Below are 24,245 nucleotides of genomic sequence, written 5' to 3'. Positions count from 1 at the left end.
CCAGGATCAGCAGAGTTTTCACTGCAGGGCACACTCCCCAACACAACTTCCCTTCCCCAGCCACAGCCTACAGCTCACCTGAGAAACTGCCCACCACACACCAACCTCTGTGTCCCTAGCAGACCCCTTCTCCACCTAAGATCCCTCAGACTCCAGACAGGTGACCAAGGAACCCTTTCCCTTGTCCCCTCCCTGACCAGGCTGGCTTTGGATACCCAGGTTCAGCTAAGGGCCTTGGTGCCATTCCCCAGCTTCCAGACACAGACACCAGAGGCAACATTGTGTAGCAGTGAGCAACAGATACTGAGGTCAAACTGCCAGCTCTCCTGTATCTTTACCGGGGGAGCCTTGGGCAAGTGACCACTTCTCCCTGGTCCAGATTCCTATTTCTAAAATGGGTCCAAATGTATCCACCTCGGAACAGTTGTCTGACTGTAGAGAGATAAGGCATGTTTAGCACAATGCCTGTGTGTAGAATGAACATTCCCTAGTTGCTCAGCACTAGAGACTCAGAAGGCTGCCTGCCTTTTTTTAAATCTCAATTTTGCCACCTTTTGGTTATGTGACATGGGACAAGTTCCCCACTTTTCTGGGCCTCAATTTCCTCATCCATAAAATAGGATAATAGTACTGATGCCCTAGGGTGGTTATAAGAATTAAACGATTTAAGGGCTTGGCACACAGTAAGCACTGACTAAATGTTAGCTTTTTTTTTTTTTTTATTCCCCACCTCTAAGTCTCTCAGAGGCTGGAAATTGTGCAAATCTCCCTGGTCCCAGGTAGCCATCCTGCCTTCAGTGTCACTTAAGAGTCCTTACACTGTAATCTAGGTCACCCCCCCAAGACACACGGACACACACAGAGGTCAGCAGAGCCGCCTCAGACACAGAAAAAAGTTTAATTCTCCTGCGGCGGAGGATCCCCGGCTCCTGTAGGGAGGGGGATTTGGTTTTGGATTTTGTTCATGTGGGGATTTATCTGAGGGAAAGAGGAAGGAATAGGGGAGAGTCTGGTCCTTCCAGTGGGACCTGCCCCGGAGAATGTGTACTGGGAAGAGATAATCTGGAGACAAGAAAACTGGACGAAATACAGGAGGGCAGAAGAAGAGACAACATGGGACAGAGAAGAGAGACAAACAGAGAAGGACAGAAGACAGAAGACAGAGGGCGGGACTGAGACAAACGACGGGAACAGAGAAAGGGGGGACCCCAAGCCAGACCCGACGGGACCAGGGAGTAGAATGGGTTGGGGGTGGGGGCTTTGGAGGCCGCCGCGGGACAGAATAAGATCTAGTCCAGCCAGATACAAGAAATGGGCCCCTCGCCCCTGCCCCGGGTCCCGGGCGGGGGAAGGGGGCTCGTGTCTCAGTGCTGCAGTGTGGGGGGCCCTGCCCCTCCCCGCGCTTCGCTGTGTAAGGCACCGGCTCCAGCGAGGTCCGCGAGCGCGCGGGGGGAGGGGCAGGAGAGGGGCTTAGAGTCCGTGGGGGAGGGGAGCCCGGCTGCCCGCCCTCAGACCCCCCTGGGCGCGGGGGCGTGGCCTCGAGCCGCAGCCCCCAGGAGCCCACCCACTCCAGGGAGGAGAAGCGCGTCTCCCCTCCGGTCCGCTGTCTTGGCTCGGCGCTTTCTCCCCCGAGTCCTGCCCCGGACGTCCGGGTGGCTGGGCGCTTGTCCGCGGCACACAGGCCTCCCGGCGCCCGCCTGCCGCTCACACGGTACTCTCCAGCATCCACTCGGTGCTGGTAAAGGCCAGCCGTGCCCTGGCAGAGCCCAGCCCCAGGTCTCCGTCCTCCCCGGCCGCGCCCCCTCCAGCCCCGTCCAGGTGCGGCGTGGACCGGTGGCGCTTTGTCCGCCGGGCGCGGCGCGGGTAACTGTGGCTCTGGAAGAGCGCCCCGTAGTCCCCATCGAACGAATAGCGCTGCTGTGGCCTCGGCCGAGCCGGGGCTCCCCCAGGAACCAGAGCTAAAGTTGGGGGGGCCGCAGCCGGCGGTCCCAGGGCCCCGGAACGGCTCCTCCGAGGGCCTGAGGCGGACAGGGACTCCTCCCCGGAGGTTTCCTCGGATGGCAGCAGGCACAGCGAGGTGGCTGAACCGCCCAAGGAGCGTCCAAGGAGCGCCTCCGGCTCCTCGGAAGCCATCTCGGCTGCCGTGGCCTTCGCCTCGACAGCCACGGACCCAGTAGCTGGAGACGCCACCTCACGCAGCGCCTCGTAGCGGTCTTGCGGGGGCGGGGCCTGCGGCGCGCCTGCACCGTTGGTCTGCGAGCACACATGGCTGACCCGCGGAGGCGACCTGCTGGTGCCCTTGACTCGGCGGCTATCCCCATCGCCGTAGACCTTGTAGCGGATCATGAGCAGAACGATGAAAACGAGGACAGAGGCGACGATGACGCCCCCAATGGCGATGATCATGGTGCCGCCCAAGAAATGGGCCCTCAGTGGGCGGCAGGGCGCTGGATCCCCAGCGGTGGTAAACTGCACGCAGCCCACCACTCGAGTGGCCGGCAGCGCCGTGGCCCCATCGTCGTAAACGGCCAGCACGCACAGGTCATAGGCGCGACCAGCTGCTAGATCATTCACCAGGAAGGTCTGGCTGGTGGATGGGATCATCCTGTGGGAGGGGGGCAGGATCAGTGAGGGGTTAGCTCCACTCTGAACCACGCCGCTTCACTTGCATGTCCCACCTGTGGGCACCAAACCATGCACCCCTTCCAGTGTCTCACCCTCTAATGGGACAGCAGCAGCCATTCAAGCAACAAATTCCTACCCTCGCAGGACCATTGCTAAGGCCATGCCCCCTTACCTGCCTGCCCCACTCCCACTCAAGTGGACACTGAGGCCAACTCACACCCCCTGTCTTACCCTACTGGACCAATGGATGCTCTTCTAGTTCCTCTCTTCTACATATTCCTGCCCTTTCTGGGAAACCGTGATACAGACCACTCCCCCTCATCTGCATAGTCCACCTTTAGGTCTACACATCTTCCAGCTCCATCTATCTTCTGAGACAATTTCCAAGCCTCACAGCTACGTATTCCCGGCCGCTAAGTGTCCAAGGCTAAAGGCCACTTCCCTTCTGATTAACAGGTGCCTTCCAAGCCACACCCCACAATAGCCCACTGGAGATGGTTCCCCTACTGTGTCTAAGACCATGTCCCATCTTTGCATGTCTTGCTCCCTATCCAGGTATCAGAGGCAACCACTCTATGTGCACACCCTGCCCTATACTGCCTGAAGTCACTAAGTCATGTCCCCAGGTAAGATTCAGCCATAATTGGGGCAACTGTAGCCGAGAAAGCATGCTTCTGTCTTGCTGTGTGTCCCTGCCCTCTAATGAGCAGTAGTGTAAAGAAGTGGTTAATTAAACTGCTAAAATCTGAGAGCCACAATACCAGGGTTTGAGTTTCTCCTCTGTCACTTGCTAGCTCTGTGACCTCAAGCAAGTTTCTTAACCTCTCTGTGTCTCATCTCCCCCAAGTAGGGGTATTAAGAATTCCTATACCATAGAGATGGTGTGAAGTATGAATGCATTAACATCCCCAAAGCCTGGTACTTAATAATTTCATTAGTAGCTTGCATCCCACCTGATGCTGGCCAGCAACCCTTGCCGTGGCTCACAGTCTACCGCCAGTTGCGCTCCTCCCCATCTATAAGACCGCTCCCATGAGGCCTTGCCCCTCTTCTGTTAGGCACATCCCTTCCATGTCCAGCCTCGGCTAAGCTGGGACTGCCACAGCCACATGGATTTGCATGCACTCAACCTCACAAGCTCTCCTCTCCTACAAAGCTCTCCTCTCCTACAAAGCTCTCCTTTCCTACAAAGCTCTTTAGTGGGTCACCAGAGACAGGAACCACCTCCTCATCTGTGTGGGGAACAGGCAGCAGAAGCGCCACCTCCTCTGAAAGGCCACAACCCCATCTCCGCAGGCCTCTTACCTCTCAGAAGCATCACCTTCCCTCCAGCCAGGCCACCTTTTGATCCTGAAGCCCACCTCAGTTCCCCCATCTCCAGAAGGCTCCCCCACCACCCAGAGCTACCCTCCCATCAAAAGACTGAGAGGGCCCCACACTGTCATAAAGGCCCACCCACCTCTCCAAGGCTCCCCCTGCCCCCTGCCTGCCATTTCACAGGTCACTGCCCCTGCCCCATCCAACCTTGAGCCTCTGGTTGTAAGTCTTCCTCTTCCTCTCATCTCCCCTCTCAAAGAGCCTTGCATTCCTCTTGCTCCTTCCTCCCAAATAACCAGTAGCTAGGGACTCCCCCCTTTCAAGGACAGAGGCTGGCTCCTTAAGAAAGCTTGAGCCCCTGTGTCTCTAATTGGCTGCAAGACCCAAGCAAGCAGCAGAGCAGGCTTCTGGTTGGATGTCACCTCCGCCCATGGCAGCGGTGAGGAAGTTAACCCCCACAGTGCCATAGCACAGAAATCTGCAGTGAGGGACAGAGGACTGGAACTGTGGCCCTACAGGGAAGGAAAGGGTCTGTTGCCCAGCTGGGGACAGAAGGCCATCAACATCTGCATACGTGCATGGTCCAGGGGGCCCGTGAACCTCCCTCAACCCCACCATGTAGTGACCATGGGCTAGAGAGAGAAGGAAAAAGAGAAACAGAGAAGTGGAGAATCATAGAAACCAAGAGCTATTTACAGGAATGTATTATCCATCTCCCCGAACCCCTGTCTGGCAAACAAGAGGTGCTTGATAAATGAGTGTTCAACATAAAAAGGGCAGATTAGGGATTAGAAGGGTAAGGGCTGGAATCTGGCTCTGCCTCTTTCTGTGTGACCTTGAGATAGTGACTTCCCCCAGTGAACCTCAGTTTCCCTGTCTTTAAAATGAAAGTGGGAGGATCATCGCTGCTTCACAGCAGAGTTGGGAAGATTGAATGCAGTAGCATCCTTGATAGTACCTTATAAAAGGTTTTGTTCATTTGTTTGCCCTAATATCTGTAGGACCGGGCAGTGTCTGATCCATCTCGGTAGGCCCAGGGCCCAGCATGACAGCTGGCATGCAGTGGACACTTCTTCAGTGTTTGGTGACCAGATTGGAAAAGAGAAGAAAATGAAGATGACAGAGACAAGAGAAAAGAGGCACTCACTCATTCAACCCACAGGAGGAAAGTGCCTACAGTGTGGCAGGACCATGGCAAAGAGAACACTGGGCAAGGTGAAGATGAAGGCCAAGAGGCAGGCTTCTTGGTGGAGGTCTGAGCATCCCCAAGAGCTGGGGCTCCCCACTGTGGGGAAATGGCTCCACCCCCTCAGACACTCCCAGATGAAGTCAAACAGGATTAAGCATTCAGCAGGCACTATACCATGTGCACAAGGGAAGCAGAGCCAGGAAGGAGAGACTTCCGCAGAGCCCACAAACACCTATCAATGGCCCACTGTGCCAAAAACTCAAAAACTACCAAGACAGAGCAACACTGCAAGGCCAAGGCAGTACTTCATCGTGTTCTACCTGCCTCCCCAGTCTGGGCTCTGAGCTCCCTGAGGGCAGGGTCTGGTCTCTGCCTCTCTCTGTGCCTCCAGCGCCCAGCTCAGGGCTTAGCACAGAGCAGGGGCTTAGTGCCTCATGAGAGCAGTTGGGAGAGAAGGTACAGATAGAAAGACAGAGACAGAGCTGAAAGCAAGAGAATAACAGAGGTGATGGGAGAAAGTAACTCTTTAATGTCTGTCTACATCATCCAACGGCTTCTAACCCAATGGATGGTGGAAATAACTTAGATTTATGTACTTTTCTCATACTTTTCTATTTCTATAATGTACCCAACGTGATGGTACAGTAAGTAGCATTGGTATATAATTTCAAAATATAAATGTAACTATAAATATATATGTGTGTGAGTATATTTCATGCTCCAGAATGTTCAGCTGACAAGGCACACAAGCAAACCCCTTTGGCGAGCAGGGATGCAGACAGTGAGCCCCATGAGAGCAGGGATCGTGCTGATGCGCATTCACTGCTGTAAGTCCAGTGCCCAGCCCTGGTCTGGCTTGTGTGGGCGCTCAGCGAAGATTTGCAAACTGCATGAAAAACAAAGACAGACAGAAGTAGGAGATAGGGCAAATGAGAGCTGGAGACAACTCTGTGTGCCCACCTAGAACCTCAGCTGAGCAAGACCTAGGAAGTGGGCAGATGGGAGGGAGGGCCCTGGGGTTGAGGGGAGGTCCTGAGGCTGCAACACCCACCTGTAGACAAGGGAGTCATCTGCAGAGCTGTTGTATTGGACCTGGTACATGCGGATGCCTGGCACAGGCCTCTGGGCTGGCCAGCGGATGAGCACAGAGTTGGAGGTGAGCTCCGCCGCCACTAGCCGGCGCTCAGCCGCCGATTCGTTGGCACCAGGTCGGCCGGGTGTGGCGATGTCTGAGGAACCAGGCTCAGTGAGAGGTGGCGGGGCGGCAGGTGGGGGTGCCATCAGAGGCAGCGGCACCACGCACACCTCTACCGGTGCCGTGGCTTCCCCGGCGGCATTGGAGGCGATGCAAGTGAAGGTGCCACTGTCCCGCAAAGTGGTGATGGTTACATCCAGCGTCCCATCCCCCCGGACCCGGGTCCGGCTCGAGTTCCCCAGCAACCGCCCATCAGGTGCCACCCAGTGCACCACTGGCTCGGGGTCACCCACAGCGCGGCACCGCAGGCTGACCGCCTGGCCCTCCACCACCAGGGCCCGGCCACCTGCCTGCCGTGTGATTAACGGAGGTTCACACAGGAATTCCTCCTCGGGGATGGACCAGAAGTAGCGGTCGGTGAGGTGCTCAGGAGTGGCGCATGTCTCCAGGTCGTCCTCTCTTGTCAACCGCCGCAGCCAGAGCAGCTCGCAGTTGCAATGCAAGGGGTTGCCACCGAAGCTGACCGTGAGGGGCGTGGGCGGCTTTGGCCCAGGACCTTGGGACCTCAGGAAGAGCCCGTCGGGGGGCAGTTTATGCAGACGGTTGGAGGTCATGTCCAGGCGAACCAGTTTGTGAAGCTGCACAAAGGTGCCTTCGGCTATGTGGTCGATGAGGTTGTGGTCCAGCGTGAGCGTGTTCAGGTTCACCATCTGGCCTACCGCCTCCCACGGTAGGGCCTCCAGATTGTTGTAGGACAGATCCAGATCCTCCACGGTGGACAGGAAGGCGTCGAAGGCGGCCGACTCCACCCGGCGGATCTGGTTGTTGCCGAGGATCAGGTGGCGGAGGTTGCCCAAGCCGCGGAGCTGGTCGCCTCGGACCTCCGCCAGGCGGTTGCTGTCTAGGTGCAGGGCGCGGAGGGCGCGGAGGTCGGCAAAGGCGCCGGCCGCCACTTGGCCGATGGTGTTTCGGGAGAGGGTGAGGTGCACCAGGCTGGTCATGTTGGCGAAGTCTCGGCGGCGGACGGCGGCGATGAAGTTGTCGGTGAGCCGCAGCTCCACCACGCGCCGGTCGATAGCAGGAGGTACAAAGAGCAGGCCGGTCTTGGCGCACAGCATGGTCAGCGTGGGCGCCACGTTCTGGCAGATGCAGCGGCCCGGGCAGGGCTGGCCTCGAGATGCCCCCGCCCAGAGGAGCAGCAGAAAGGGCAGAGCAGCAGGTGGCAGCGAGAAAAGCGCCGAGGAGAAGGGGCCTGGAGCCATGGTGCTGGCGGAAGGCAGGAGGAGTGGGAGGTGAGATCTGCAAGGGAAGATTAGTTATCCAGGCAGAAGGCTTGCCCACCAGCCTGGCCACCCTGGGATGTCCTGCTAGGAGTCTGACCCAGATCCCACCCTTCCTGACAACCAGGTCCTGTGGAACAGTGACAAGCTTGATCATCAGCTAACATGCACTGGTTAATAGATGACAGCATTTCCATGCTGGTTGGTAAATTACCACTGCCCCACCTCTGAGGGTCCTACCCCCACCCTGCCCCTCTTTCAGGAGCTCCCAGACCTCTCATAGTCTCCCAACCAGAGGGATGACATCTGGCCCAGCCTAGGCCTTTTAGGACCCACTAAATATTTTGAAAAGTCACTGCTGACAAGGGTTTAAAGTCATGGATTTCAAAGCCATACCCCCTGGGTTCAAATTCCAGCTCTGACACTTACTAGCTGTGTGACCTCGGGCAAGTGTCTGAACCTCTCTGAATCTCGGTTTCTTCATCTGTAAAATGGAGATAAAAACAGGCCTTACTTCTGTGGGGATGAAATGGATGAATGGGCATGGTGTACTCAGAACAGTGCCTGGCACATAAAATGTGTTCAATATATGTTAGTATGTAATTATTATCATCATCATTGAGTGTCTGATATATGACAGGCATAGAAATGTGCACTATTATTAAGAACAAGGGCTTTGAAATCCAACAGACTCAGGTTCAAGTCCTGCCTCCCCCAACTTGCTAGCTCTGTGACCTCAAACCAATGATTTCCCCTAACTAGGCCATAATTTCCCGATTTTTAAAATGGTATGATAATTGTACCATCTTCATTGGGTTGTTGCAAGGGTTCAGTGAACTCATTCATGGGGGTCACTGAGCATAGGGCCTAGCACACAGTAAGCATTCAATAAATGTTAAGGATAACACCCCTCCACCATTGGCAGTGGCAGAGGGGGTCTGAGGGTGGGAGGGGCTGAGGAAAACACATCGGTCTCCCTGCTCAGTCTTGGGAAGTCCTTCTCTGAGCCTGGTTTCATCCTGGGCTCTGCTGAGCTCCCAAGCAGGGGGCAGAATTTTGTGTTCACATTAATGGGCACACACAAGGCCCCATATATGCCTACACACACACACACACACACACACACACACACACTCACGCTATGCCTCTGCTCTAGGCAAAACCTTCCGGCAGGGATTCCCCCTGCAGCAGCTGCAGCCCACGACGTGTCAGCTCACATCACAACACGGGGTGGGTGGGGGGTGAAGAGGAAAGGATGGGAAGGGGGCGTCCCTGAAACTGTTTTCACCCCACTCCACGCCCCAGTCCCTGCTGGCCCACCTCCCAGGAATCTGCAGTTTAGCGCTGTGGCCTGATGTGGCCTGATGTGGCCCTGATCCTTCAGCCCATGGGAAGGGGGACTTTGGACACAGAAGGAGGGACCAAGAGAGTCAGAGAGAAGGGGGTGGGTATAGCTCAGTGGCAAAGTGCATGCTTAGCATGTACGAGGTTCTGGGTTCAATCCCCAGCACCCCCAAAGAAAAACTTTTTTTAAAGAGAGAGTTGGAGAGAGGTGAAGAGACAGGGAGGGAGAGATAGACTGGCAGAAACACATACAGATTCAGAGAGAGACAGACAAAAAGAAAGAATCTGAAAGAAAGAGGAAGAGATAGGGAGCAAAAAAGAGAGACAGAAAAACTGAGTGGAGGAGACACACAGAAAAGAGAGATGGAGACAGTTGGAGAGGGGGAGAGATAGGAAGAGAGAATATGTGTGCTAGAGACAGACAAAGACAGAGGAAGAAAGAGAGAGAGAGATTGAAGGAGACAGTGATGGGTCTTGAAGAGAGAAAAAGAGGCAGGGTCAGGGCATCCCACCATCTCTGAGGCCCCTCGCTCACTTGTCTTGCACTCCCTCTGGGGCACTGGTCTACCTGGGACAGAAAACCCTGGCCTGGGAAGTGATGCTCCTGAGTTAGGAGGCCCAGCTCTGCACCTGCTTGGCTGAAGGGTCTCCAGACTGTGATCTATGAAACAGGAAGTCCAGAGCCCCGCCTCCCACAGCTGGGGTGAGACTCAAGTTGAAATAGTAACAATAACAATGAAAATATATTGTGGGACAGAATCTGGACCCCACTGCTCAGGTTCAAACCCCACTTCCCTGCTGCATGACTTCAGTCAGGTAACTTCCTCTCTTTGTGCCTCAGTGTGTTCATCTGTGAAATGGGGGATGATAACACCTACCTCATGGGGGTATTGTGAGCATTAAATGAGATAATACAGGGACATGTTTAGAGTAATGCTGACAGAGTAAACACTGCATAAATGTTAGCTGCTATTAGCATTAAATTATCATTTTCTCTGGCTCTCTCTCAGCCATTAGCAGGTCCAACTATCAGGAAATTTTCCCACACACATGCACATACACACCCAAAATGGTAAACCACATCCATGCCACTCTCCAGATACAGAGTCATTTCATGTCAGGAAACTATCTTACATCTTTACTGATAGAAGGAAACTTCCCTTTCCCGACCACCTTACCAGCCCGAAAGGGGGTGCCTTGAGGGCTGAGACCCCAACCTACCACCCATGCCCAGGCTTCATGAGTCCTTCCTCAGACATGATGCTCCTGACCTTGTCACCAACCCCCCAGCCTGGGGGGCACCTGGCCCCTCAGGACACTGCCATACCCTCCACTGAAATCCATGTAAGACAGGGCTCCAGGCCTCCAGCGGGCTCAGAACAAGCCCAGTCACTCCACATCCCTCTCCCCAGCCTGAGGGGCCCCACTCACCTCTCTTCAGGGAGTCAGGGCCTGGGCCAGAACCTGCAAAGGAACAAAACCACACTGTTAGCATCCTTCTGGCTCCTCTCTAGAGACCTGCCGTAGAGACCATCCTCAGCCAAGGAAGTCCCTGGTGTGATCACTCTCTCAACCCTGCTGCTTCAGGTTCTGCATAGTCTCAGGTGGACCCAGGAAGTCACCTCTGGAAACAGAGGTGTCTGGGCCTCAAGATGGTTCACCCTCCAAAACCCAAGCGTCCAAGACTTTAGTCCTTTGTCCTCTGGGGGTTTAAGAAGCCAAGAACCTCACCCTCCTCCTCCCTCAGACTCAGGATTCCACGTCTCAGTTCCTTCCTCTCTTAAGAACCAGGAATCCAGCCCCCCAGCCTCTCCTTCAAACCCAGGATTCTTGGCTCCCAGCCTCCTCCTTCCAGAATCCACATCCCAGACCGCCAACTTCAAAGACCTGAACAGTACCAAGAGCTGGAGGAGGACCAGAGGTTCCCATCTTCACCATCACACCACTGTCACACCAACATGTGTGGACATGCCAAAACCCACATGGGCCCACAGCCTACGACTCCATATCTGGATTTCCATGGACACAGCGGCATGATCTGTATGCCCCTGACCCTCCATGGGCTCTTGACCCAGGATGTGGACACACTTGTGTCTATGAACCCCAGTATACCACAGGTCACACCACATAGGCCCCCATCTCACTGGGCCTAGAAGTGGGGTCAGCCTTGCACCAGGGACACAGGCACATGTGTGCAAATCACCCTGCCCACATATATTTGAACTTACACAACACCACTCCCCAAAGACCAACACTGATGCAGAAATGAACTCACAACACAGACACATACTCTCAAGGTTGACACACCTGCACACAACCACACATACAACACTGCCTTTTCCCTTGCACACTCACACACATACACACAACAGCGAAACCTATGTGCCCCCTTGCAGACAACCAGGTGCATGCACCTATAACAGATCTACTCTTGCACATTCACCAATACACACAGGCACACACACATAACAGATACTCACTCGCACAAAGATATACAGGTGCATGCTCTTAAATGCCAAACACACTCACACAACTTCACATATCCCCATGATGCATGGTCACAAAGCTGATACATTCCTACACCAACAGATGTACAAATGCACACACTAGCGGATACACACCTCACACACATACACAGAACCACAATGTGCACAGACATTTACAAGGCTGATACACACTCAGACACACAGGTACAAAAAGACCTACCTTTGCACAGACACTCAGAGATGTTCACTCATAGCAGACACATGCTCACACAACAGCCCTGTAAGGGATTTACACACTTAAAAATACACACAAAATATTGAACCACAGTGGCACAGTCAACAGATAGGGACAGAATCACACTCACACACAGTCATGGATACACATCCCTCCCAGCCCTGAGGCACCCCCGCCCCACCTACTTCCCAGGCCAAAGAAATCCTAACATCCCTTCCTTCCTCCCAACTCAGCCCCTTCCCCAGCCAGGTCAGAGTTCAGCAGGTCGAATCTCAGAAGCTTGGGGGCTTGAGTCCTAGAGCACCGGTCCTCTCACCAGCAGCCCAAAGGTCCCCCCGCCTGGCCATCTGGATGCAGGCAACTCTGGCCCCATCTGCAGAGATCTGGCCAGTGGGGGATTGGGGTGGGGTGGGTGGGGAAGGGCCCGGTCTGCGTCCCTTCCCTCGGGCCCATCTGTCCATCTCTCGGCCTCTCATCCCTCCATCTGTCCACCTACCGGCTGCCCATCCCCCCCCCCAGCCACCAGGAAGGGGAAGACATGGCCGTCTCCCCCAAGGACCGCCAAGGACCCCCCCCCCCAGGTGACATGGACCGAGGGAGCAGCAAACTCCCTTCTCCCAAACCCACACAGAGGTCTGGCCACGCAAGGCACTGAGCCCCAGCCCCCGGCTGGTAACCTGACATGGACGCACAGACACACACCCTCTGAGACACACAACCCGCGCGCGCGCGCGCGCACACACACACATACATACACACACACACAAATGGACACTCGAGCGGGCACGCCCGGCTACAGAGACCCTCGGATGGACATCCAACCCGGACACAAACACCCAACGCAGCCGGCCGCGCGCACACACTCGCTGGGGGGGGGGGGGGACCCACACCTGGGCACACAACCCACGCACACACACCTGCACGCAACCCCTCCGATGGGCGCGCGACAGCCCCCTAGACACACAGCCGGAGGGGCAGCCACTCGGGGGTGGACACGCACGGCAGGACACAGCACCTCGGCTCGACACCCGGCACACACCCGGATGGCCACACAAGCAGAGCGCCGCACACGCCGGCGCCGGGCACACACAGGGCCGCGCGAGCGCACGCCGGGCCCGCCGCAGCGCCGCGGACACACACACATGCTCGCACGCTCACACCCGCGCTCACACCGGCGCCCCCGCCCGCCGCCTCCCCGGCCGCTGCGGGCCGCGCTCACCCAGCCCGGGGGGGCCCCGGGCCCGGCCCCGCCGCCGCCGCCGCCTCGCTCCGCGCCATGGTGGGGGGAGGGCCGGGGGAGGGGGCGCGGTGCCGCGGGGCCGCCTCCCTCCCGCCCTCCCGCCCTCCCTCCCGAGTCGCCGCCGAGCTCCGCCCTCCGCGCCGCCTGCCACCCGAGCCCCGCCGCCACCACCGCCGCAAGGGGGGAGGGGGCGCCCACCGGAGTGGCCGGGCGGGACGGCCACGCGCCCCCGACCCCTGCCCTGGGGCCCACCGCAGACCCCTCTCCACTGCAGAGCCGCAGGCCCGCCCCCAACCCCTCCCCAGTCCCACCTCCAGCCCAGCATGCTTCCCGGGAGACCACCAGACCACGCCCCGACTGGCATGGGGACCCTTGAACCCCCAGTGGATCATGTACCGACCCCCAGGGGGACTCCAGACCATGCCTTACCTCCTTGGAGGACCCAGACCATGTTTCACAGCCACCCAGGACCACAAACCATGTCCTACTCTCCTTGGTGACCTCAGACTCTGCCCCACACTCATCAGGGATCCTAGACAGTACCCCCAAATCTAGGGGGACCCCAGACCATAACCCAGCATCCAAGGGGACGCAGAGCATTCCCATCAGAGACCCTAAATCATACCCAACATTCAGGTGGACCCAGACTACACACCATCCCGCAGGGACCTCAGATCATACCCCAACATCCAGAGAAGACCTGGACCATATGTCAACATCCAAGGAGATCCCAGATCATGCCTTACTCCCTTTGGGGACCCAAATATATAATGTTCTACAGCCACTCAGGACCACAAACCATATCCCACTCCTTCCTGTGGACCCTCTATGTCCTTCTACCCTCTAGGACTACAAACCATTCCCTGAGCCCCAATAGGGACTCCAAATCATGTCCAACTTCTCTGGGGCCCAAATATGTCCCTTATCATCATGGAAGACCCTAAACTTTCCTGATTACCCCCATTAGAACCCAGACTATCCTCCACTCCAAGGCACCCCTTGGTTTCCTGAACACCCACTTTGCCTTAGGTTTTTAATCATCCTCCCCACCAGTGTTGCCCATGAGGACCCTGTCTTCTCCCTGTTCCTGTTCTCTTTCTTGGACCCTGCAGTATCTTATCCCTCCTTGTTACTTCTGTGGAGCCCAGGATTCCTTGTTCCTTCCTTATTCAGACCCCTTTGCCCAACTCCTACTGAATATTGGTCCCCCAACCCCTCCCCAATCCGACTGAGTATCTCAGGCCTCCCTCCACCTCTTTTTGAAATATCCACTGTCCCCTAAACCCAGCAAGTCCTCCCCTCAGAATTTGTCTTTTTGCAATCCCCCAGGTCCCTGGCAGCCCAAACCCCTCCCATTTTGGATCCCACTGTGTTGAGGTCTTCTCCCATACCCCTTCCCTAAATTCTTCCTAGCCATGTCATCACACGAAGCCTGCCCTGCCCCCCAGATCAAGGGCACCTCTGCAGAACTTCCCTCTGGTGAACCACTCACAACCATTAGATACCCCCTGGGACACTCACAGTCCCACCCCCCACCCCCACAGTCTCCATATTTCACCATCACCACCACCATCCAGGCACCATCCTCACCTCTCACCCTGGATCCTGGTGCTCCCTGCTGGGAGGTGGAGGTCCAGAGCTGGGAGGACCAATGTGGGAGAATAATAACAACAGCAGCAGAAGTGGGTCAGTGCCAGTACTACTAGGTACTAGGAATGGGTCTAAGGGCTTCACAGATAGGACTTCATTCACTCTTCACAGCTACCAGATAGGGAGGTCTCTTTACTATCACCATTTTACAGATGAAGACACTTGAGCCACAGAAAGATTTAGTCACTTGCCTAAGGTCACTCAGATAGTAAATAGCAGAACAGGGTGGAGGTGAAGGGGATAGAGGGTGAGAGCAGGTCTGGGATGGATAGGAGTGGGAAAGAGCAGGATGAAGAGATAATAATAAGAGAGACAGAGGTACACAGAGGCAGAAAAACAAAAAGCCTGAGCCCAGGCAAAGTCAGCCTCGCTCCCAGAGTGCATCCAGCCTTGTGAGCTCTGGCCCCTGCCCACCTCTTGACCTCATCCCCAACCGTGCTGGTCTTCCAGCCTCAATAATGACTTTTTTAACCTTTTTTTCGGGGGGTAGTTAGGTTTATTTATTTATTTTTAGAGGAGGTACTGGGGACTGAACCCACGACCTTGTGCCTGCTAAGCATGCACTATACCATTTGAGATATACCCTCCCCCCAATAAATAATGACTTTTCTATTCCTCCAATGTTCCAGCCCCTGGGCCTTTGCACACTATCCCCCTTCCATGGCTGGTTCCTTCTTTTCATTCTAGTCTTGAATGTAATCTCTTTAGCGAGGCCTTCCTTTCTCATGACCAATTGATACCCGACCCCCAGCAACTGTCCTGATGTTGGCAAATTACTTTGAAATACTTTAAAAATCAAATGGATTCGTGAATGGGTAGATGGATGGCTAAATACCTGCCCTCACCCTCTTTCCCCTTCCCTTCCACTCTGCTCTGCCAAAACGTCAGTGGTAGAATCTAGGTGGTGGGCATAGGGGTGTTCACTGTAAAATTGTTTCAGTTTTGCCGCGTATTTGAAATTTTTCATAATAAACATTGACGGGAAAAAACCGGAGGACTCTTCCAGAGACCAAAGAGACCACTAAAAATAGCCCAAACAGGTCCCACCTTTTCTTTCCATTCCACCACTCATTTTATCTCCCTCATAGCCCTCATCACTCCTGGTAATGCTCTTGTTTGCTTGTTTGCTTACCTATTTATTGTTTCCTTATTTATTTATTTATTGCTTATTGTCTAGTCATTGAGATGTAAGCCACCGGAGGGAAGTGGCAGGGGCACCAGTTTTCTCCAGCGTCCCAAAGAATAACTGGCACCCAGTAGGTGCTCAGTAAACATGTGTTCTTGAACATCTTTTAGGAGAGGACTTGGGAGCTTGGTCCACTGAAGACTCACTGCAGGGCGCACACTAAGGAATAAACATGCTCTCCCAGTCTGGGGTCACTAGAAGGGGAGGGGTATACCCCAGCAGCAGGGGAGTGCCCATGAGGTCGGGGAATGTGAGCTGGCCTGAAAACAGGGCATCAGCTGGAAGTAGATAGTGTGATTGTTTCTCTAGGGCCCTCTTCCTGACCCAAACCGGCTAGTAGAGATCCGTGACCAATCTCATTCTTTCACTGTTTAGGCCCCGCCCCTAGGCATAGGCTCCGCCCTGTCTCTAAGGCCCCACCTCATTGCAAAATATCTGCCCTATCTGACCTAAATAAATGACACTGACCCCTTAAGCCTGGGTCCCACCCTCCCTCGCAGCCTGAGCCCCACCCCTTTACCTTAGACACCACCCTAAAGTTTCCCCATCCCTGCCCCAAATTCCATCCATCATCCCTAGCCCCACCCCTCCACCCTAGGCTCCACCCCCAAAGCATCCAGCCTAGGTTCTGGTCTTTCAAACCTAGTTTGGGTCCCCCATTCTTAGCTCCTCCCTAAAGTCCAGTCTTCACTTCTCTAACGGAAGTATTGCTCACATTCAAGTTTAGCAGGGAGGAGTGCCCCAGGGAAAGCCTAGGGAGTCTGGATCTGAGGAAACCTAGAGGGGAGGTTGGTGGAAAGGGAGGAGGTGGTTCCCAGTTTGTACCGCCCTTCAAAGGTGTGGTCCCAAACCCAAAGCCACGCCCTATGGTGCCCACTCTTCATTGTACAGCGTAATCTGTTCTGATCTCTCTGATTGGTCCCTCCACAAGCCCTCTAGTCAAACCTACTCTGCATTGGACTGCCCCTCAGAGTTACCCTCTCTGATTGGTCCCTGCTTTCCAAACTCCCTGCTCCTGATTGGGCAAATCCTTGCACATACCTCTTTCTGATTCGATTGTTTTCCATCTTGAACCTAGATGCAGACAGAAGTTCAACTGTGGTGTGGGGGGTGGGGTGATGGGGAGGAAAAGGAGAAAAGGACGCAGAGGAGAAGAGATCCCCTAAATCCCCTGCCTGAGAGAGGGAGTGGCCATTGACCACAGAATAGCCTTGGGTTAAAGTTCTTGTGTGGCTTTGGGCAACTATGACTTAATACCTGTAAAGTGCTTATAAAAGTACCTGGCACCTAGGAAGCCCTCAATCAGAGAGCTATTATTATCCATTTGATCGTGTAAGTTCATGACCTTGGACAAATCCTTTTGCCTCTCTGACCTCAGCAGACCAGGAGTTGCTTGACCTCTTCATTGAATGACCCCTCCTATCCCCTCTCAGGGAACAAGGCTGTGATCAGAGGTGGGTGTAGGGACATCCCTAGCAGAGAAACAGGGTGGGGGCATCCGCATGGGTGAAAGACAGGGGAGAGGAGCTCAACGCAACCTCTCCCCTCCCTGGGAAAATTAAGGGCAGTGGGGAATGCCTCTGTGGTCCAGTGTAGAATGATTCTATCCTGAATTTCTCATGCAAGGGCTTGTCCTGATTGGGGACAAGGGGACAAGGGATGGGACAGAGTGGGGTGATGAGGACATAGTGTGTTAAGGCCAGGAGGGCAGGGGAAGGCTTGGAACAAGGCTTGTGGACCCTCCCTGGAATGACAGGGCTGGGGAAGGGGAACCCTGGGCCCAAGGTCACTGTGTCATTGTTACCATGGCAACAGCCACCTCTCAGCAGGGAACCTGGAAAGGGGGAGGGGGAGGGAGATCCCAAGTCCCTGAATCTGGGGACAGAGAGGGAAATAGAGGCATGAAGGAGAAGCAGAGAGACAGAGTGATTCAACTCTGTAAAGACCTGCCCACCTCAGAATCGTCAGAGCCTGGTACACTGTGGGTGCTGAATAAATGTCCTTCAGAAACAGACAGAAAGCCTGACAGAGTCAAACACCCAGAGATGACAGAGAAAGAAAGAAGAATCTCCAGACGGGGCAGATAGGTGTCCCTTTCCTGCCTCCTCAACCTCAGACTGCTCAGGGGTCCACTGAGAGTCCTGGATCCTCTTCACCTTTCCCAAACCTGGGCCCTCAGTCCTACCGAACCACTCAAACCACACACCCCAGCAACTCCCCAGCCCATGAAGCTATTAGATTTGATCCTTCAACAATTTTTCTTCCTTAAAACGGGGGCTCACTGAGAGAATTAGCATAGGTGCAAGGTAATACCTGCCAGCCCCTAGAGGTGGAGTGGGAAGGGAAGAGGAGGCCAGATAAGCACTCTGCCTCCTTCACTCTCAGAGACCCAGGTGTCCTTCTTCCCCATGGGACTGGCCCCTCTACAGAACTAGATATTCCCCAATTCCTCCAGGAGACCCAGGCCTCCCCTATTTCCCTTAGGAAACCCTACAGACCCCTCCCTTTCTTTCAAAGAAACAGGTACTGTAGCCTCCTTTCCTCCCAGGTCTCAGCTGGCATCCACTGGATCTGCTTGCCCTCTGCTGGCCCAAGGTTGGTACTGCAGGACTGCCACCTAGTGCCTCGAAGAGGAACAGAAGCCCAGCCAGAACTGAGGGTCTCTGAGTTCTTGCGTTTTAATTTCTTTAAGGTCTCAGATGTTCAGGTCCTAGGGGTTCAAGACATCAGGTATTCAGGTCCCCAGCCCAGAGGCCAATGAAAGAAAGACAACTTTTCTTGGAACCAAGAGGTCAACGAAAGAAAGACAACTTTTCTTGGAGCCAGGCCTCGGTGAGGTCTTCAGTGGTGCGGATTTCAAACACCTGGGCAGAGAAAGCACTCAGTATTATGATTCACTCAGGAACTGAAACAGCCAGGACTCCGGCCCCCTCCATCCTCAGGCTCAGGAACCCAGATCTCTAGGCCCCTCCCCCTCAGACCAAGAGTCCTGGTCCCCAGCCATCTCCTCCCTCAGACTCAGAGCCCAAACCCTTAACCTCCTCCTCCATCAGACCCTCCTCATCGCCCCTACTCTCGACTTCCCCGCTCAGACCTAGGAGCCTAGACTCCCAGCTCCCTCCTCCCTCATTCTCAGTAGCCTCGGCCCCAGGCCCAGACCTTTGTGAGCTCTGCCGTCTGCACCAGCCTGTTTTTACTTCCTGCATACATCATCTGTTGTTCGGGTTTGCAGCCTGTGTGGCAAATAAGAGAAGGAAACATAACTGGGGGATGCCAGAGTGTTCTCTAAAGCCCTAGTAATGTCCTGCAGGCCCTGGAGTTTTCTGAGGGCCCCAGGAACTGTTCTAAGGAGGTCCCTAAAAGCTATATCCAGAGTCTCCAGATTTGTTTGGGTGTTTGAAGTTATTCTAGGGTCCCTGGAGATGGTTTGGGGGCCAGCAAGGGATTTCTAGGTAAAAGGAAGAGGTGGGTTTCCTTAGGTGCCTCAGGATTGAGGAGGATGGATGGGCTGGATGGGTGCACTCTTGAGGAATCTGAACCCTCACCTCCACCCCACTGCCCTCCCTGCACTCACACACCACACCCACCACACTCTCAGGCAGGACTCACCCACAACACACAGTCACCAGTCACATACATGCATACACACACGCCTGCATTCAAACACACACTGACACACCCACACACAGAATCCAAGACCCTCTTCTCAGGATGAGCAGAGCTGTGTCTCACCCACAGGGCTGGAGAAGATGAAACACAAGGGATAGGACACTCGGCCATCATCGTGCATGTATTTGTAGCTGTAAACCACGAACCTGCAGCAGTGAGAGGGAATTCAAACCCAGGACTTGGCCTGAGTCCACAACCTTGAAATCTTTCCTGAGTCTAAGAACCTACGGTTGGCAACTGAGACTCAGTGTACTGGCCTCAAACATAATAAATGATTTTTTAAAAATAATAGTAATATACCAAAAATAATAATAATAGCAAATGCTAAATAGAATAACCATATGATCCAACAATTCCACTTCTGGGTATTTATCAAAGAAAATGAAAACAGTAATTTGAGAAAAGATATACATTCCCCCATGTTTATTGCAGCATTATCTATAATAGCCAAGAAATGGAAAAAACCTAAGTGTCCATTGATAGATGAATGGATAAAGAAGATATATTTATATATATTATATGTATATAATATGTATAATAGAATACTATTCAGTCATAAAAAGAATGAAATCTTACCATTTGCAATAAGGATGGACCTTGAGGTTATTATGTTAAAAAGTCAGAGAAAGATAAATACTTTATGATCTCATATGTCAAATTTAAAAAATAAAAACAGACAAACCACCAAGTTCATAGACACAGAGAACAGATTGGTGGTAGCCAGAGGTGGAGGGTGGGGTTGGGGGGTGGGTCAAATGGATGAAGGGCATCAAAAGGCACAAACCTCCAGTTATAAGGGAAATAATTCCTAAGGATCTAATGCCCAGCATCATAATTCTAGTTAATAATGCTATATTGTATATTTGAAAGCTGCTAAGAGAGTAGATCTTAAAAGCCCTCATCACAAGAAAAACAGAATTTTTTTGTAACTATGTATGGTGTTAATAGAGGCTTATTGACAGATGTTAACTAGGCTTATTGCGGTGAACATTTTGTAATACATACAAATATCAAATCATTATGTTGTACACTTAAAACTAATATAATGTTATATGTCAACTATACCTCAATTAAAAAATTTTAAGAAAAAATGGCTTAAGAAATAGACAACCCTACAATGTAGGTACTATTATTATTCCCATACTACAGATGGGAAAATCTGAGGCTCAGAGAGGTGAAGTCACTCACCCAAGTTTCGATGTATAGAATCGACAATTTTTTTTGGCAGTGGGGAGGTAATTAGGTTTATTTAACTTCAGAGGCGGTACTGGTGATTGAACCCAGGACCCTGTGCATGCTAAACATGTGCTCTACCACTTGAGCTAGACCCTGTCCCCCTGTGGATAGATTTGAACCCAGGAAGTTCGGTGCTAGAGTGTAAGTGCTCAACAACTATGCTTTACTATCCAGTGCTCTAGAACCTGGGGCTGAGGCCAGGGCCAGCTACACAATTTCCCAGGCCCAGTGCAAAATGAAAATGCAGGGCCTCTTGTTATAAAGGCAGGAGAAAGCCTTTTTACTTTCTTCTGCAGCCTCTCTCCCGACTGATCATGGTCTTCGAAAATTTGCTAGTTAAAGTCATACTGTCTTGGGCATAGGGATACTCATGGGGCAGAAGTAGGGGGCAGTGGAGATGCTCATAGGTGCACCCTGGAAATTGTCATGAGGAGGGTGGGTGCCAACCCTGACCCTGACCTTCCCTGAATCTGCACTCAGGCCCCCTGCAGAGGGCAGCAGCCATCAACTGAGCAGCAGTGGGGGTGGGTACCTGAGAACCCACCAGGGCTGGAGGTGGGACACCATGTGAGCTGAAGGAGGCTCCAAGGCCCCGGCACATGTTCCACTGTCCCAGGACACAAAACTTCAGATTCACAAATAAAACTATAAAAAATTTCAAGACAGCAGGCAACCACAGAGCATCAAGCCCCACTTTCAAGGCTCCCTTCTGGTTATGGGGCCCTGTGTGACCACACTTTTCAGACACCAGGGCACTTTTCAGTCCCAGCTGATCTAGACCCTGAGATTGAGGCTCGAAGTCCCAGGGCCCCAAAAATTCACCCCATTCGAGATGAAAAATCTAAACAGATCAATTTTCATTGAAGTGTCAAAAAGTTCCCGCACACACCAAAAGCACCAGACTCCCGTGGTTTCACACAGGATTCTCCCCAATCATTAAAGGTCAAGTAACTCTTTCGTTACTCAAAATATTCCCAAGCATTGAAAAATAAGGAAATTTGGTGGGGAGGGTATAGCTCAGTGGTAGAGCGCATGATTAGCATGTATGAGGTCCTGGGTTCAATCCCCAGAACCACCACTGAATAAATAAACAAACAAACAAACCTAATTATTTCCCCCCTCAAAAAAATTAAAAAAACACACAAAAAGAAGGAAATTTTTACTTTTTAAAAAAAATGAAGCAAATGCATCATTGAGAACAAAACCTGGCAAAGTTTATACCAAAAAAGCAAACTTTAACATCACGTGATTATTAGTATAAAATTCTGCAATAAAATTTTAGTATACAACTATATACAAAACAGATAAACAACAAAGTCCTGCTGTATATATAGCACAGGGAACTATATTCAATACCTTGTAATAGCCTATAATGCAAAAGAATATGGAAAGAAATATATATAATTAAGAAACAAATATATATAAACAAATCATTATGCTGTACACCAGAAATTAACACAATATTGTAAATCGACTGTACTTTCATTAAAAAAATTAGCATACAAACCAAAAGTCCTGGGGTGTGAACTCTTGACCTCAAACACATAGCTCCTGAGCCCATGAATAGGACTGGACCCCAAGCAGTTCCTCGGTCTGTACCTCCATCATCACCCCTCTCCCCTTGCCTTACCGTCCCCTTCCTTCCCCCAGGATACCTGGGCTGTCTCTCAGGCAACTCCATTTTTAGCTCCTCTGGAGAAATGTTCTAGGGGTCGAGGCGAGGGGTGGGAAGGAGAGAAGAAAAGACTGCCATTAAATAAACACTTAACTGTGTGCCAAGGCACTGGTCCAAGAAACACACATGGATTAACCTATCAATCTCTCCCATAACCTTGTGGGGTAGGTCCTATTATTGTCCTCATTTTACTGGTGAGCAAACTGAGGCCCAGAGGTGTTAAGACACTTGCCCAAGGTTGCACAGATAGCAGCAGAGTTCACACTGGAATCTAGGTTCAAGTCATAACCACTTCACTACACATCCTTTCAGAGGCCCTGAGGGAACCCAACTCCTAGCCTGTCCCTCTTCCCAGTCAAATAGCCCCGGCCTCAGTCTTCATGGACTTCCTCCTAAATCCTTACCACACTATGAAGTAAGCCTTATTGTCATCCCCGTTACTGATAAAGACAGTGAGGCCAAGATAGTGTGAAGTCTACCCTTTATAAAGGATTTCTGCTAGCTTTTTGTAAATCTATCTCTTTCAAGGGCTAATAAAGAATCATCACCATCACTTTATTGAACATATGCTACATGCTAGGCCTTCTTCTAAACCCACTGTAAGGATTAAATCATTGAATCCACAGACAACCCAGAGAGGTAGGTACTGTTATCCCTATTTCACAGATGAGGAAACAGAGACCCATACAGTTGAGGTCTCTTGCCTAGGGTCACAGTTAAGCTGGGACTTGACCTCCAAGTCTTTCTGGCCCCTAGTGCCAGGCTTTTAGCACCAGTTCCCCCCAGCACTTCTTGGGGGTCCCAACCCCCCAGCCTCCTCACCTGAAATTCTTCCTCCAGCACCACCATCTGCCGGTCTTTATCGACCTTCACTGGGGAGGGATGGTACACAGGTGTTAGACACCCCTCCCACCCATCAATGACACTAGCCCAGCCCTCCATGCTTGTCCTCACCCCCCAGCCTTCCAGGGGGAAGGTGACACTCACTTATTATGGCTGCATTGTCTGTCTCTTTTCGGAAGCGGAATTTCCTCAGCTTTTCCTTTAGCTCAGGGTCCACCTCGCACACCACCAGGGAGTCGGACTGCCAGAGGAGCCCAACAAGATCTGAGTCGCCTGGCCTCAGTCCTGTCCTCTTCCCCAAACCTTAGTTTCTCCATCTACTAATGGAGGGTCCGAAAGCCTGTAGGCTGCCTTTGTGAACAGTAGGAAAAGATACCCTTTCCTCGGGGTGGATGCTCCTCCTTGCAGAGCAGAGGCTGGACTCAGCCTCTTTCAGCAGGAGACCCAGGGAAGGATCTGCTTGCCTGGGGTGAAACCCGGAACCACCCATCTCTTCCCCAGCCAGGCCCTTTGCCGTAGTGGGATCTCTCCCCAGCTCCTTACCTCCCTTCCACAGCCCAACTTTCACCCAGGCATCCTCCCAGCCCCAGACCCACTCCAGCCCCAGCTCTTCCCATTCAACCCCCGGCCCCCACCATGACTTTTCTATCCACAGGCCTCTTCTTTTCTCTGTTCCGCTGTCTTCTGGGGGGTGGCGACCAGGGTTCCGGGGGGTGGAGTGTGGGGTAGGGGAAAGGTTTCATCCCATACCACATCCTGTTTATGCCCATTCTGGGACAACTGTCACAGAGGGCTCCTCCCCCTCCTTCCTTCCCCTCATCTGCTAGGACCTCCCAGGCTTTGCAATCACCCAGACCAGGGTTCAAATGCTGCCTTGCTGTGTGGCCCTAGCTAAGTAACTTCACCCCTCTAATTCGGGATTGTTATAAGGATAAAACAGCTTCACATGTCTTCCAGCTTGGTAGACACACTCAATACACAGCAAAGAATAATGAATTCATTAGCTCCTCCCCTCCTCCAGGAAGCCTTCTTGGATTTCTCCCCATCTGGGATATTTTAATTCCAGAGCTGAAAA

At 52.9% G+C, this 24,245-nt stretch overlaps 2 protein-coding genes across 5 annotated transcripts; both read right to left on the bottom strand.

Annotated features, from left to right (window-relative positions):
* Window positions 1-879: 879 nt before the first annotated feature.
* LRFN1 (leucine rich repeat and fibronectin type III domain containing 1) lies at window positions 880-12,937 on the bottom strand. Of its 2 annotated transcripts, none has more exons than XM_032486059.1 (4): window positions 12,891-12,937; window positions 10,382-10,414; window positions 6,183-7,625; window positions 880-2,605 (listed from the first exon to the last, which is right to left on the bottom strand). In XM_032486059.1, exons 3-4 carry the CDS (start codon window positions 7,586-7,588, stop codon window positions 1,705-1,707), a joined length of 2,307 nt encoding a protein of 768 aa, XP_032341950.1. In that variant the 5' UTR covers window positions 7,589-7,625; window positions 10,382-10,414; window positions 12,891-12,937; the 3' UTR covers window positions 880-1,704. The 2 variants fall into 2 exon arrangements, with proteins under 2 accessions (XP_032341950.1, XP_032341949.1); XM_032486058.1 differs by lacking the exon at window positions 12,891-12,937 and adding an exon at window positions 8,036-8,090 and having other exon boundaries at window positions 10,382-10,479.
* A 5,464-nt stretch (window positions 12,938-18,401) lies between these two features.
* Window positions 18,402-23,928, bottom strand: GMFG (glia maturation factor gamma). 3 transcript variants are annotated; one of them, XM_006177947.3, is made up of 7 exons: window positions 23,806-23,928; window positions 23,315-23,411; window positions 23,150-23,199; window positions 22,308-22,357; window positions 19,480-19,562; window positions 18,907-18,980; window positions 18,402-18,611 (listed from the first exon to the last, which is right to left on the bottom strand). In XM_006177947.3, the coding sequence occupies exons 1-7, from the start codon at window positions 23,923-23,925 to the stop codon at window positions 18,540-18,542; spliced, it is 546 nt and encodes a 181-aa protein (XP_006178009.2). In that variant the 5' UTR covers window positions 23,926-23,928; the 3' UTR covers window positions 18,402-18,539. The 3 variants fall into 3 exon arrangements, with proteins under 3 accessions (XP_006178009.2, XP_014409010.1, XP_014409011.1); XM_014553524.2 differs by having other exon boundaries at window positions 23,714-23,838; XM_014553525.2 differs by lacking the exon at window positions 23,315-23,411 and having other exon boundaries at window positions 23,806-23,831.
* Between the last annotated feature and the right edge of the window lie 317 nt (window positions 23,929-24,245).

Source organism: Camelus ferus, chromosome 9 (genome assembly GCF_009834535.1).
Source record: "Camelus ferus isolate YT-003-E chromosome 9, BCGSAC_Cfer_1.0, whole genome shotgun sequence".
In the NCBI taxonomy this organism is placed as follows: Eukaryota; Metazoa; Chordata; class Mammalia; order Artiodactyla; family Camelidae; genus Camelus; species Camelus ferus.
This window is presented reverse-complemented; position numbering and strand designations above follow the sequence as displayed.